The sequence below is a fragment of the Balaenoptera physalus genome (assembly GCF_965194825.1).
Source record: "Balaenoptera physalus genome assembly, chromosome: 9".
Classification (NCBI taxonomy): Eukaryota; Metazoa; Chordata; class Mammalia; order Artiodactyla; family Balaenopteridae; genus Balaenoptera; species Balaenoptera physalus.
This window is the reverse complement of record NC_138888.1, coordinates 96637397-96653103: the sequence shown is the minus strand read 5'-3', so window position 1 is coordinate 96653103 and position 15707 is coordinate 96637397. Positions and strand designations below refer to the sequence as shown.

Here is a 15707-nt window from a genome sequence, read left to right as displayed (position 1 = left end):
ATCTTGGTGACATGAGCCTGCTTTGTGCTGAGTCCTGAGGTCAAGGAATATCATTACACTTGAGATAAACTGACCTTGGAGCTGGGGCTTTTCTTGCATTTTTAACAATTTATGAATGTGAGGTTGGTACTGTGATAACTGCACGTGTCCTAATAATCTTTGGACTCTTTGAGTAAACGTAGAATAAAGGACTTCAGGATGTATTAATTCAACTTTGAAAATGCCTGAGATTAAGATCCTTCTGGCTAAGGCTAAGCAGAATAAGAATTTGGGAAGGAAAGAAACTGAACCCTTAATTTCTTTGAAATTTTGCTTAAGAATGATGAACTTTGATATCTCAGACTTTAGTTTACAAGGAAGTTCAGAGGGATTTAATATTTGCTGCTTAATTTCTCCCCAGATACCTGGCAAGAGAGGGGGTCCACCATATTGGGTTCACTGCTTAACCTTTGGTGAGTTCTGTTGGATGACCTAGCTGGGCCTAATGTGGGATGAAAATTGGAATAAGCAGTGATTTTTGGCTTGAGGTACAGCATGGCTTCTAGGAACATTACCTCATGAACTTGGAAGCAACTCTCTTGCCCCTGAGCAACAGGAACTTGATTATTAAGCCTAAAGGGTTAAGAAACCAAAAATCTGTAAATGGTGGAAGAAATCTTTTCTCCTTTCAGCATTCTGTTTCTCTCACAAAGCAGGACTTCACCATTTTGCCAGTGCTGGGAAAAGTAGCTTCTGTCCTTCCCTCTACCTCCTTATTTATTCCTCCCCAAGGGAGGAACAGCTGTTCAGATTGTTGAGTTGAGGGGAGAAAGGAACCAAGAAGCATGCCCAGCTTAAGCGAACTCCAACAGGGCAACCCAAAAGAAAGGTGAGTGTTTTCTGCTCTGCTCCTCTGTCCACTTGGGTTAGGCCTACTTTCTGAAGGTAAGTTGGAAACGCCTTCCTTTATGTACTGTCCGTAGAACTCAGTGGGTCAGAGGCAGTGATTCTGGATGTGTGTACTCTGCAGACCTACCTCTCCCTTGAGGGGTCATTCCAAGCTCTAACTTGGGAGAAAAGAACTAAGAAGCCCAAATGATACTATTTATCCAAGCCAAGTTCTTCAATCCAGGTGATTATAATAATAATATAAAACTGATATTTTGACCTCTCTGTGTCTTTTACTGCTCAAGTCCCTCCAGGTTTGGAACTAAATAAGAGTGTGAGCAATTACCACCCTCAGCTCCCAGCAGATACTAATGGCTGCTATTTGTTGAGTAGCTAGTATGTTCCAGACACTATGTTAAAAGTGTTACAGGCATTGCTTCATTTAATCCTCACAACTCTATGAGATGTGCACCTGACAGAGAAGAACACTAAGGCTTAAAGGGCTGAAGTGACCTGGCCAAAACTACAGGCAGCTAATAACTGTGGGTTATCTCAAACGTGAAAGTGGATTCAGCCAGTTGACTCTATTCTATCATATACTGATAATTATCTCTTAATGCTTAAAGAAAAGATGAGAACAGCTCCAGTTCATCCTGGTTGCAGAAATTAGAAAATTATGGGGCTGTCGATCTGTCGTGAATACTTTCTAAAGCAGATCTTTCTGAGATCTGTCAAGCTGAGTTGCTGCAAGGGCTTGTCTCAAGCTAAATTACGATAAATTGCTTTGCACTTTTCATTTCTGTGTTCTTTATTCATTTATGATACTAATTTCACATCTATGATTTTTTTTTAGCATAAATTCCGAAGAGTCAGTATGGCTAAATCCATCAACTGGTTCCCTGATTCTTCATTGAACTTCTACTATGATGTGAGAGTATTTTTAACATGTAATATCATGGGTAATTAACAACAATAGTTGATAGTTCCTAATAGAGTCTTGTATAAAAATGATTCAATATTGTCCTATTAGATTCCCTTTCATCTTAAAAGAACTGCCCTAAGCCTTCCATTGGGATTTTGCTTCAACTTTTATGTTTTAGCCATTCACATGAGACCATTTTAATGGTCTATAAGATATCAAAACTGAGTGGCTTTATAACCATAAATATCAATAATAAAAATCGGTTTAATTTTAGGCTACCAATTTGACAATAATCTGAAAATTCAATGCTAAAACCCATAAGCACCTCAAATTTTTACACATATCCCCTCTTAGAGAAATAAAAGAATAACAGACTGAAGAGCAGGTAGCTATCATAATCACATGAGAAACATATTTCGGTCTTTAAGTATATTTAAGGAAATACTTCTACAATTCTTATCAATGAAATGTATCCACAGTGATTCTGAATTATTTAATTATACTTTAATTCTATACTAGGGCATCATAAAATGCTTGCCTTTGAAAGAAAATGTTAAGGCGTGTAAAATGGAAGGATATGGAGACATTCCTCTGAGGCTTCCGTCTCAGGGACTTGTCGGGGTATGTTTTTACCTCTGAGATGGGTTTCTCATACACATCTTCTCCTATGGACTTCTCCTGGGCCAGGATGGCGTCTCGGTGCAGGACCCGCAACACTTTCTCTGGCTCCGCAGACCCATAATGAGCCTCCAGAACCTCAGGCTTGGTTTTCTCCGTCTTCAGCATGTGGATCACATCCTCCCTGGCCTGTGGTGGAAAGTGCAGCAAGGTCAGACGGTTGACAGCATAAATCCTATGCCGGGCTCACAAAATCAACACGGAGTTTATTGAATATATCCCTGTCTCGTCAGGGCTATGGGCAAATTTACTGGGTGTTTTTTGCTCTTTTTTTTTTTTTTTTTTTTTTTTACCAAAAGCAGATTGGCAAGCAGATACTCTGCTTCAGGTTGCTAGGAAGCCGGCAAGCAGAAAAAGAGTTTGTGCTAATATTAACTACATAAAAAGTGCTCGATCCAAGTAGCAGTGATTCTGAGAAGGGGGAGGACTGCTCCTGGGGACACTTAGCCCTTTTCAGTGCACATGAGGTCAATGACAATTTAAAGTTTTCTAGTTTTCTGTTTATGCCCTCAATATAGAGTATTCAAACCTGGCTTAAAATAAAACCCTGCTCTCCCCTATTCCGGTTCTAACTCCGTGTATAATTAACAAAAACAGCCTTTATTAGTGATTTCCTGTTTCCCATCAAGTGATTCATTTTGCACAGAAACACATGGTTGGGAGCTCTCATGGTGCTGGGCTGGGCTTCTCAATCTAATGTATTCCTGCTGAAGGTGAAACTTAACTCCTGTAGTATCCAGACTGCCAATCAGAGTCAGGTTGGTGGGGTCAGAGTTGTTCTTTCGGTTTCTTAGCAAAACTTTAGTGTCTTGTTGAAGCTCTTGAGAAAACCACATGATTATAGGCTTTCAATCATATTGACTGTGGCTCCCATCACATGATGCAGATACATCTGGATGTATTTTCTACTGATGAGGAATGATGAACTTTGTAGTTATCACGGAACTGACTTTGACCAAACGTACTCCCATCTGGTTGTATACTTGTTTTTCCAGTAATGGTGATGGGTATGAAGTACCCTGACTTCATCCCAACTTGTACCAAAGAACACACTGGTGGCAATAGAATTTCAGTCTGTGACAATGGAATAGAGTTTTCCCCTGTGTTATGCTAACTGGGGGTTTTAAATCATAAACCTGGCTCATTATCATGGTATTCTAAACAAGGGAGCTAACTAGTTAGCCCTGAGACAGGACCATTATAAAGTTTGTCTTTCTTGAGATTTCTCACTTTTATTGCTTTTTCGTACGTAGTCTCCAAATTCATCTAATTCCAAACGGCTAAAGACGAATTTATTACAGAAACGTCACTGGACTGGAATTTGCAAATTTTCCCTATGTTGTCTCTGCCACATATACATGTGCTCCTTTCAAGACAAAAATGGAAAATATTAATTTTGAAGAAACCAGTGGTTTGGAATTAGCGAGAAAGTTAAAGTCAGAAAATAGTTGAATGGAAAGGCAATGTGTTTCCATGCAGGGCGAAAGGACAAAGCGCAGACAGAGTCAGGCTAGCTGTACAGTGTCTTTGTGCAAATTAGAAAGAGGTGCCCGCTTCTTCCAGGAGACACAACCCCGAGTCAGAGTGCAGCCTGCCTAACGAGCAAAGAGTGGGCTGTAGTTCACCCCTATGCAGTCCCTCTGCCAGGCACCCCTGTGCAAGGCACAACTCCACATCTGTGTATGGTAACCCTGTACTGAAGGAGTCCAAGGTATGTCCATTGTTCTCAGTCTTCAGGCAGACGATGTAAACAAAGAGCTTTGCAACTGTAAATAGGTAGCTATTTTAGTTTAAAAGTTTAAGCTATCCAGTTTAAAAATATGTAAATATTATTGGTATCTTTCTTTTTAACCAAATCTTTCTAGTTCTCTTAGAAGAAAACAACTGACGTGAAACACCTATTTCTTCTCTCCCTAAAAAAATGTGCTTATGCTTGAACTGTATTGACTGCGTTATGCTGCATATACCAGACATTTCATTCTGAGCTCAATTACCCTAGACACCAGTTACCAAAGAAAAAGAGGCCATGGTTATGTAACACTGTGCATTATGTATTTAGAGCCACATTACTCTTCAGGAACTAACTAAAAGCTTTTTAATTGCTGTAATAATGATCATAGAAGGAATATGAATGTTGCCCATAAATCACTGCTATTTAGAATAGTTTACTATAGTAAATCAAATATTCATATTGTGATATCTGTTTAATCAATGGAATAATAAAGATGTGATCACAATAAATTTTTTTCATTACTTTAAACGTGATTCAATTTATGTAATTAAGATCCTACGTTTTGGGGAGAAAACCACTTTACGCCTCTGTTTTGAGAGTCTTGTTAATTTTTGTAGAAAAGACTGAAGTTCAAAATGTAAGAAAGTTCCTATCCTTGAACATTACTATTTTCACTCGGAAGTTTTATCACAAGCAAGTAGTTAAAGTCTTAGGGTGCTGGAGAGCTGCTAAATAGACCACTGTATTTACGTAGATGTAAAAGGACCCAGAGGGAGGAATACTTTGAAGAGGGCTCTAGAAAGGGGAGAAGAGGAGGTCAGAGGAAGAAGAGACAATGAAAATGTTCAACTGACTTAGTCTTGGTGATGGAGGAGAATAAATAGGAGATTAGGGTATAGAAACAGACACAGAGGGGTCACAGCCTTCTCTTCCATCCTACCTGGTTCCCCTTTGTGCCAAGGGAGACATACGGAGGCCAACAACAAAGATGTCCCTGCAGAATTGAAATTGCACCCCATGGAGCAAGGGGTTGTCTCAATTGGCTGCATAAGGAGCTGATTCCAAACACGGGGGGGCAGCAGAGGGCCGCTGTGCAAAGCCTGGGGCCGACAGGTAAGTGTGTGATCCGTCTCACAAAGTCAAGGGTGGGTATCTGATCTTTGCTGTGAAAGTAGGGATGGGGCGACAGACACAGGACAGGTGGAGCCCACACAGGTGATATAGTTCAAAAGAGCACTCAATCCAATCATCCATTCAATAAATATTTGTGCACATTCAGTACTGGAGATATAATTGCATCCTGAGGCATTGAAGTCTAAGGGGAAATAGACAACCAGTTGAAAGTCATTTCCATTATAACATGAGAAGCCTTAGGATGGAGGAGATACAGGGGGCTAAGAACTTGGTCCAGAAGAACACTTGACTTGAATCTGAGCTGACGGAGGAGGCTTCCTGGAGAAAGTGACCCGAAATCTCACAATAAGTACTTGAGCCAGAGAAAGAGGGGTGGAGCTAGGCTAAGAGTGTTCTTGGCCAAGGGAAACCTGTAGGCAAAGGCCAAACCGAATAGGTTTAGATGCATGGGCTGGGGCCACAGGAGGCCGAAGTGATTAAACAATGGGCAACTCATGAAAAGCCTGTAAACCAAGCAGTGAGTTTGCATTTTATCACAGAACAGCAAGAAGCCTTGGAATTTTTAAGCATCGGGATTGTGACATGGTCAGATGGTGGAAAGATCATTCCATCTGCTGTGTTAAACACAAATTCTGAATCAGCAGATCTGATGGTGTAACCCAGGAATTGTGATTTAAAATATCTCTGCAGGTGATTAGGAAGCATAGCTGCACTTAGAAACCACTATTAGGCCAATTCAGCACCAAAAGCACTGAAAATATCTGCTCTGTTCAAGGTTCCCAGCAGGCTCACCTGATTCCCGGGGACTTGCTTGCCCCAGAGGTTTCTCCTGTTCTCACTGTGTTATCAATTCCATTGATTCTTCTTCACCAAGGAATCATGGTCACTTCAGACCAGCAGCATAAACTAGGAGGGTCCCCAGAAACTGGTGAAAGTATTTGCTACCTCTGTGCAAATGAGGGTGAACAACTGTCCTGGTTTGCCTGGGACCAAGAAGAACGGAATCTCACAAAGCTGGACTTCTGCAAATCAGGACAGTCCCAGGCAAGCTGGGACGAGTTGGTTATCCTAGGACAAACACGGAGTGGTCAGGAGACTGGATATTCCAAAATGTCCCTGCATCTGGCAGGGTAGCCATGGTGGACTTACTGTACTCAGAAACTGAATTTCACTGACAGTGTTCCCAAAACTTAGCTTTCTTTACAGGCAAAACTCCATCATTGGTGATTATGCCTAGTGACAATTTTAACTATTTTTTAAACTTGTGGGGTTTTTGAATCTTTGGGAAAAACTCATAATGAGTAGGAAAGAATGCTTAGTTCTTATGCCCATGTGACATAGCTGTTCCACACTCCTAAAATGGGTACGTGTCTAACTTTGGGAGGACAGAGGAATCAGAATGAGTTGTGGAGCTTCAAATTAAACATGGTGCATCCTCTTGAAGCACTCGGATTACTTTAAGACTAGGGGTAGGTGGTAAGTAGTTTAAAACTCTTTCTGAAGATTAATACAATATTGATATTTACTTGAAGGTTTAGGACAAAACACAAGACTTAAAAAGCATTTGCTTGAGGTGGACAGCTTGGGACAGCTTCTTAGACGATACCACCATGATCCCCCGCCTGGCGGTCTGCTCACTTAGGTTGAGAGGGAACACAGCCAGGTGGGAAGTTTGAGAAGCCTGCCCTTAACTATTGACATTGCACACCTCAAACAAGACATTCCCTGCCAAGAGCTGTTGACCTTGAATGGAGTATGCATTGTTTTTTTTTCTTTTTGGGCACGCCAAGCGGCACGTGGGATCTTAGTTCCCCAACCAGGGATCAAACCCGCAACCCCTGCAGTGGAAGCACGGAGTCTTAACCACTGGACACCAGGGAAGTCCCTGGAGGATGCATTTTGAGGAAAGAATAAATTTATTTCTATGCTATGGAAGAATCAGAATGTCACAGTTTCTAAACACCATCACTTCTTCGAATTATTCAGTTAACCACATAAATATGGTCTGTTGCTGCACTGAGCTAAGGAGCCCTGGAAAAGATGGTCCTGGAATACCAACATATGCCCATTCTGTAAATGCTTTCCCATTCTGGGAACTCAACTCAATGTTCCGTATCTGTTTAAATAATGTAATTTATTAGTTTACTTGCCTATTTCTTTCTTAGGCTGTGAGCTGCTTTGAGGACAGGGGCTGTGTCTGCAGTGTCTACTAAAGGGTGCCTGCCCACATGATAGGCACTCAGTAAATATTTGTGGAAATAAACATAAAATTAAGTGATGTGAAGTCAGAGAGGCATAAACTGGCGCTGCAAATCTCAGAACAACCTTAACTATTTAGCCTTGTTTAAAAGAGTTAAACAATTACATTTTTCAACTTCTGCTCTTTCATCTGACATTCTTGTCTACAATTTAGGAGTCACTTTGTTCTTCTTAAGTTTATTCCAAAAAGAAAATATGTAAACTGAATAAGGAAAAACAGTACATTCCACTAGAATGTTACAACAGGAAACAACCTTTAAACCTCATACAAATTGAATTATACCACTTACCCTAGTTAGGTAAAATGGAATATTATAAACGTATTGGAAGAAAAAAAGCTATGTAATTTATGATGGCATTAGCTATTACTATAGAAATTAAACCCATTTTTTTCCTCCTCAGTGTTAGAAAGCAAAGTTAACATAATTAGTGACACAACAACATACAAGGAGAAGATTCAGATATGGTTAGTTTAGAGGGCCATTGGGGCTAAAAATATGTCTTTAGGTTTTTCTGGAGAAATTTCTCTCCACAACTATATGGTTAATAATAGCCTAAAAGTCTCTATACTGCTTGTTCATTAAAGATTACTCCTTTCTAGCACTTCAGACAAAATATTATCCAAAAGAAATCTTTTATTAAAATATCACAAGCAGATGCTGTTTTTCATATTAAAACTTGCTTTTATTAATTCCATGATAGCTTGAATTTTTAAAAGTAAAGCTGGAGGTCTCACACTTCCTGATTTCAAAACTTACAACAAAGCTACAGCAATCAAAACAGTGTGATACTGGCATAAATACAGACATTTAGACTAGTAGAATAGAATAGAGATCCCAGAAATAAAACCTCACATATATGGTCAAATGATTTTCAATCAGAATGCCAAGACCATTCAATGGAAAAGGATAGTCTTTTCAACAAATGATGTTGGGAAAACTGGATATCTGCAAAGAATGAAGATGGACCCTTACCTTACACCACATACAAAAATTAACTCAAAACGAATCAAAGACCTGAATGGAGAGCTAAAACTCTAAGAAGAAAACATAGAGGAAAAACTTCATAATATTGGATTTGGCAATGATTTCTTGGATATGACACCAAAAAAAAAGCAATAAAATAAAAAATAGATAAGTTGAATTACATCTAAATTTAAAACTTCTGTGTATCAAAGAACACAATCAACAGAGTGAAAAGCAACCCACAGAATGGGAGAAAATATTTGCAAATCATATATCTGATAAGGGATTAATATCCAGAATATACAAAGAACTCCTATAACTGAACAACAACAACAAAAACCCTGATTTTAAAATGGGCAAAAGACTTAAATAGATCTTTCTTTTTTAAACTTTATAGAAGTATAGTTGATATACAATATTATATAAGTTACAGGTGTACAATATAGTGATTCACAATTTTTAAAGGTTATACTCCATTTATAGTTATTATAAAATATTGACTATATTCCCCATGTGGTACAATATATCATTGTGGCTTACTTTATACCTAATAGTTTGTACCTCTTAATCCCCTACCCCTGTATTGCCCTTCCTCCCTTCCCTCTCCCCACTGGTAACCACTAGTTTGTTCTGTATATCTGTGAGTCTGCTTCTTTTTTGTTATATTCACTGGTTTGTTGTATTTTTTAGATTCCACATATAAGTGATATCATACAGTATTTGTCTTTCTCTGCCTGACTTATTTCACTTAGCTTAATGTCCTTCAAGTCCATCCATGGTGTTACAAATGGCAAAATTTTGTTCTTTTTTATGGCTGAGTAGTATTCCATTGTATGTATGTATTTATGTGTGTGTATATATATATATATATATATATACACACATATACACACCTTCTTTATCCATTCATCTGTTGCTTCCATATCTTGTTAGGCTGCTTCCATATCTTGGCAGTTGTAAATAATGCTGCTATGAACATTGGGGTGCATGTATCTTTTTGAGTTTGTGTTTTTGGTTTTTTTCAGATACATACCTAAATAGACATTTCTCTAAAAATATACAAGTGGCCAACAAGCACATGAAGAGACACTCAGTATTGCTAACCATTAGGGAAATGCACATCAAAACCACAATGAGATACCACTTCACACACATTAGGATGGCTATCAGCAAAACAAACAAACAAAAAAAAACAAAAAACAGGAAATAAGTATTGGCAAGGATGTAGAGAAACTGGAATCCTTGTACACTGTAAAATGGTTTAGGCACTATGGAAAACAGTATGGTGGTTTTTCAAAAAATTACAAACAAATTACCATATGATCCAGTAATTCTATTACAAATAAATTACCATAGGATCCAGTAATTGAAAGCAGGGACATTTAGGTTTATAGCAGCATACTATTAGCAATAGCCAAAAGGTGGACTACAACATCTGTACCCACTGACAGATGAATGGATAAACACATGTAGTATATACATACCCTCCAATATTGCTCAGCCTTTTGAGAAAAAGGAAATTCTGACAGATGCTACAGCCTGGATGAACCTTGAAGACACTTAGCCAAGTGAAATTAAGCCAGTCACAAAAGGACAAATACTATTCCATTTATATGAGGTACTTAGAAAAGTCAAATTCATAGAGACAGAAGGTAGAGTGGTGGTTGGCAGGGACAGGAGGGAAAGGAGGATGGAGAGCTATTGTTTAATGTGTGCAGAGTTCCAGGTTTGGAAGATGAAAAACACTCTAGAGATGGGTGCATGGTGGCGATAGTGCACAGCAAGGTGAATGCATTTAATGCCAATGGACTGTACACTTAAAAATGGTTAAAATGATAAATGTTATGCTATGTATATTCTGCCACAATTAAAAAAAAAAGTACCACCTTGTTCACCCCCCAAAAATTCAAATAAGAAAAGAAAATACAAACCATCCCCAATCCTTTATCTAGAGAATACCACTTTTTTAAAAAGGTAAAATTCCATGTAGAAAATTATAAAAGTGCAGTCATGTTTTCTTGTGATTAGTTATCTGAACATTACAGGCACCCATGGATTTAAACACATTTTCTTTACTTATGTAGTTTTCTTCTTTTTTCTTTTTTACCCACATTGGGATATTAATAGCAAGACAACTGCCGTGTCCCGGATTAGAAATTAGATAAGGCCACAGGTTCCCCCCTTCAGTGCTGTGGTTCTGCAGCGTATAGTTTCTTAAATTCCAAAAGACTACAGGCTTTTGGTTCTGTGCTAATAAAGACCTTAGGCAGAGCCCTAAAACTGCCTACCCCTACATGTAATCAGGTCCAACAGACAGAGTACAGCTTTCTGTGAGCTGGTTGAGAAGCTGAATTCCGTAAAACGTGGGAGAAGTCATTGCTGAGGCACAACTCTATGACTGTTTTCTCACTGTAGTTGTTTATCCAGCTGTGTGAATTTAACCCCGTCAACATAAACCAGCTAGAGGAGACCCAAGACAGATACAGCATCTGTACCAGACCTTGCATAGATACCTCTATATAGACACCTCTGGTACAATTCTGCTTATTTATGTAAATTTTCTTCACCTCCTTACTTTATCCTGTGATTGTCTCCTTCCCATGTGGTCTCTAGAAGTATTTTTCAAGCTTGAGTGAAATCCTTCCACGTAATCTTGTCTGGAGGATTGACTGGCAGGGTGGCCCTGACACAGGGCTATTTGCATGAGGAACCCAGGCTCTTCCTGGGAAAGAGCTCATCCCAGGGGAGGAAGGGCATCGTTTTGGTTGAAGGACAATGGGGCAGGGTCAGAGGGGAAGGGTGAGTCTGAGTGCAGCACAGCATCTGTCACTCCGACGCCCTTCCAGCCCAGCCGCCTCGACCCCCGCCTGAGTCCCAGGGTGAGGGACTGCCATAAGAGAGCCCAATAAGAACTAGAAGAATTGGTAAATTAGAATTCAGCAGGATGCAGGGAAGGCGGGAAGGGGCAGGCCTCCGTCTATCTGGCACCCTGCTCTCAGTGTACACATCAGTCTGAGCCGCCTCCAAGTAGACACCAACTGACATACACGGAGGAGAAAGCCCTGGGTCTCACACAGCAGAGCTGGCTGTGGGCTGGAGGGGGGAAAAGGGCCAAATGGCAAATGCCAAATGGTAGCCCGGAGCAGGGTGTGCAACACGTGTGGGTCACCCTCTGGGGACTCCCTGCGCATAAGGGGCCTGGCATCCCACAGAGCAGGTGAGGGCACAGGGAACGAGAGGGAAAAGGTAGTTTCTTTGATCTTATTTTCATCCTCTGACTGGTGAGGGCTGGGAAATATAAGTAATACTCTTTCCAAAGAGAAGATATTTCAATCAAACAAGACTACATTGTCTAGAAAAAATTTATATGTAAGGTTTATTTGAATCACATAACATTAAATTCCTTTGGATTTGTTGTGTTTTTTGATGTATTCATTTCAGCCTCTGACCTAAGTGATTTGTATATTTGTAGCATACCTTTGACCAACTTAGAACAAGTAGAGTTTTATTTTTTGAACAAAAATACAAGAAAATCTCAGCCACTATGAACCTACAGGGCATGTCACACTGAATATTTACTTTTATAAGTAATTGAAAAATATTTACTTTAAACAACAGAGTTGTTTAACTGTAGGGGTTTGGGAATAGGATGAATTCCCAAACTGAATTCATTTAGAATTCAAATGAATTATGAAGTCCCTTTCCTTTTAAAAAAAGAATATAATATACATAAGTTAATGTCTTTCTGAGAACTCGGGGTCGTCATTCTAACTATCAGCTGTTCTGGTGTACTGAAGATGTTTATTGTAATGTGCTTCCTTAACCCACTTGCTTTTTGTCTTTCTCTTTATTTTTTTATTATTTTTATTTTTGGCTGCATCGGGTCTTAGTTGCAGCACGCGGCCTCTTCGTTGTGACACTCAGGCTCTCTCTAGTTGAGGCGCTCAGGCTCTGTAGTTGTGGCATGCAGGCTTAGTTGCCCTGCAGCATGTGTGTGGGATCTTAGTTCCCCAACCAGGGATTTAACCCACGTCCCCTGCATTGGTAGGTGGATTCTTAACTGCTGGACCGCCAGGGAAGTCCCTGTCTTTCTGTTTAAACAAGTTGCTGATAGAAACTTAGAGCTAGTTTTTTTTTTTTTTTTACAGGGAACGCTATTTATTTATTTATTTATTTATTTTGGCTGTGTTGGGTCTTCGTTTCTGTGCGAGGGCTTTCTCCAGTTGCAGCGATCAGGGGCCACTCTTCATCATGGTGCGCGGGTCTCTCACTATCGCGGCCTCTCTTGTTGCAGAGCACAAGCTCCAGATGCGCAGGCTCAGTAGTTGTGGCTCACGGGCCTAGTTGCTCCGCGGCATGTGGGATCTTCCCAGACCAGGGCTCGAACCCGTGTCCCCTGCATTGGCAGGCAGATTCTCAATCACTGTGCCACCAGGGAAGCCCTAGAGCTAGTTTTTTGCTTATTTTTACTCCTACTCGAGAGAAGCAATGTGGTAGAAACAGCATGCACTTGGGACTCTTGAGTTAGAAACATACATCAGCACTACTGCTAGTGTGACTTGAATGAGTGAGTTAGCTTCTCTGAACTCAGTTTCTTCATCTGTAAAATGAACAGTAGTTCCCTCACCGGTTTTGCATGAGCTGATGTATAAAGGTACCTGGCAAATGTTAGCTACCCTGTCCTTTAGCAGCCAAACAGACATATTGTGGCTCTGCTAATGTGACCTTCAGCCACTTAGCTCTGAACTTCAGCTTCCCCACCCTGTAAGAGATTGAAATATATGTGAAGTGGTTAATGTAGTGCCTGAAATGCTGTGGATGCCCAATAAAAGGCAATTTCCTTTTTTTCTTTCCTCATAGGAGTGAGTTGACTGATGCGGAACAGCTGGATCTATTGGGCAACACAGCCAGAAGCCTTTCCACAAACTGCATCAGTAAGTCAAAGGCTAAGGCAGTTCTCCTCATCCCTGTGGCTCTCAGTACCCTGTGACTGCCTGGACCACTCATAACAGTACCTGCAATTCCTGTGCCACAGGCTTCACAGACACTGGCAGCCCCTGCTGGCTTGCCTTGCGCCTCCGAGACCCCTGCACTATTTGTTGGTGTGATTTGAAGGAGCAGCTCCTTGCCGAATTCAAGCATTTGGACTCCACAGTTTATGCTAGAGTCTGCAGTTTCTTCATCACCCCTGTCAAAAGTTTATATTGCAGCAGGAATGACTTAACAATTTTTCCTAAACTTTTCTGAGTATTCTATTTAAAACCTGGCATCAGTAAGAAACAATGTCAAACAGCACATCTTGTGCTAGCACTGAGGCTGGAAGTATTGCCTCTAAATGAAGGTGCAACCAAAGTCAAGCCTTCTGATTTAGGAAAAGAAAATAAAAATAAGTACAAAAATAGAAATGTTGAGCTTCCCTGGTGGCGCAGTGGTTAAGAATCCGCCTGCCAATGCAGGGGACATGGGTTTGAGCCCTGGTCCGGGAAGATCCCACATGCCGCGGAGCAACTAAGCCCGTGCGTCACAACTACTGAAGCCTGCACGCCTAGAGCCTGTGCTCCACAACAAGAGAAGCCACCGCAATGAGAAGCCCACGCACCGCAATGAAGAGTAGCCCCCGCTTGCTGCAACTAGAGAAAGCCCGTGCGCAGCAACGAAGACCCAACGCAGCCAAAACGAAATAAAATAAAATAAATTAATTAAAGAAAAAAAATAGAAATGTTAATTTTTTAAAAATTGCATCTTTGATGTTTAATAAAATTCTTATGAGTTCCTAGTTGGAATGCCCTTTTTTAAAGAAAGGAGACCCCTGAAAAAGGCACAAGATTTCTGTACTGTTTGTGATCGGCTAACTGCTTTCTTTTTTTTTTACATAAATTTATTTATTATTTATTTATTTATTATTTTTGACTGCGTTGGGTCTTCGTTGCTGTGCGCAGGCTTTCTCTAGTTGCGGCGAGTGGGGGCTACTCTTCGTTGCAGTGTATGGGCTTCTCATTGCAGTGGCTTCTCTTGTTGCGGAGCACGGGCTCTAGGCGCACTGGCTTCAGTAGTTGTGGCTCCTGGGCTTTCAGTAGTTGTGGCTCGTGGGTTCTAGCGCGCAGGCTCAGTAGTTGTGGTGCACAGGCTAGTTGCTCCGCGGCATGTGGGATCTTCCCGGACCAGGGCTCAAACCCGTGTCCCCTGCATTGGCAGGCTGATTCTTAACCACTGCGCCACCAGGGAAGCCCCGGCTAACTGCTTTTATGGACAATATTTGGCATTCTGGTGCCAAATCCCAGATTGAAATGCTAAATCTACCCTTTTAAAGAGAAAATGTAGTTGATTACATCTGCTTATACAATTACCATGTTTTTTTACTCTATTGGACCACATTCAAAAATTTTTTATCAAGGAAACCTTATGTGTGCTGTTACCTAAGTGTCAGTGTTTAGGAACCATGTGATGCGCTGTGATTTGAGAACAGATGTAAAATGTGTAGACCTGCCCTTTCTGTCGCCGGATACTTCCCTAATCACTGTACTCATCACTTTGTAACCACTATTGCTCGTTTTCTCCCTTCCCGCAAGACTGGCAGCCTAGGGAGGCCATAGCCTCTTGTTCTCTTGTGTCCCTGGCCCCTAGCACAGGGACCAGCTCAATAAACTTTTGTTACATGTATGAGTAAAGTGTGTGTGTGTGTGTGTGTGTGTTGTGTACATGTATTCTCCTTATCCAACAGCAGTGTCCTGTGTTTCCCCTTTTCTAAGCTTGTCTACTTTCTCTTTTGAGGACAGAACAGCTTCTTAAAAATCTACCTTTTACCTTTCACTACACAAAGCTTAGACCCCAAAAGATACTGGCTTATTACTTCCTTTTATGTTCATGAAGTTCCTGTCAAATCTCCCCATGATTCAAGGAACAAATAGAAATGAATTACAGTTGATTCTCATTACCTGCAATAGTTGTTTTCTGTAAAGTTACCACAGACAATGAGTTAGAGAACACGGAATCGTTGCTCTGGGGGAAATGCAGTTAGGTTCCCACAAGTCTCTCATCACAATATTTTCATCAGCCATCAGTATATAACCTTGTTTTATGTGTTTCTTTGTTTAAAGACAGATGAGTGAATGAATGAATGAATAAATGAATGATGAATGAATATACATGA

At 40.5% G+C, this 15707-nt stretch overlaps 1 protein-coding gene across 2 annotated transcripts in view; it reads right to left on the bottom strand.

The window, feature by feature from the left end:
- The window catches only part of FILIP1 (filamin A interacting protein 1), a 213157-nt gene that overhangs the window by 66475 nt on the left and 130975 nt on the right, over nt 1–15707 (bottom strand). For both annotated transcript variants that reach the window (XM_082474162.1, XM_082474163.1), the window contains exon 4: nt 2423–2596. In XM_082474162.1, coding sequence (XP_082330288.1) covers nt 2423–2596 — 174 coding nt within the window. The remainder of the gene's footprint in view (nt 1–2422; nt 2597–15707) is intronic.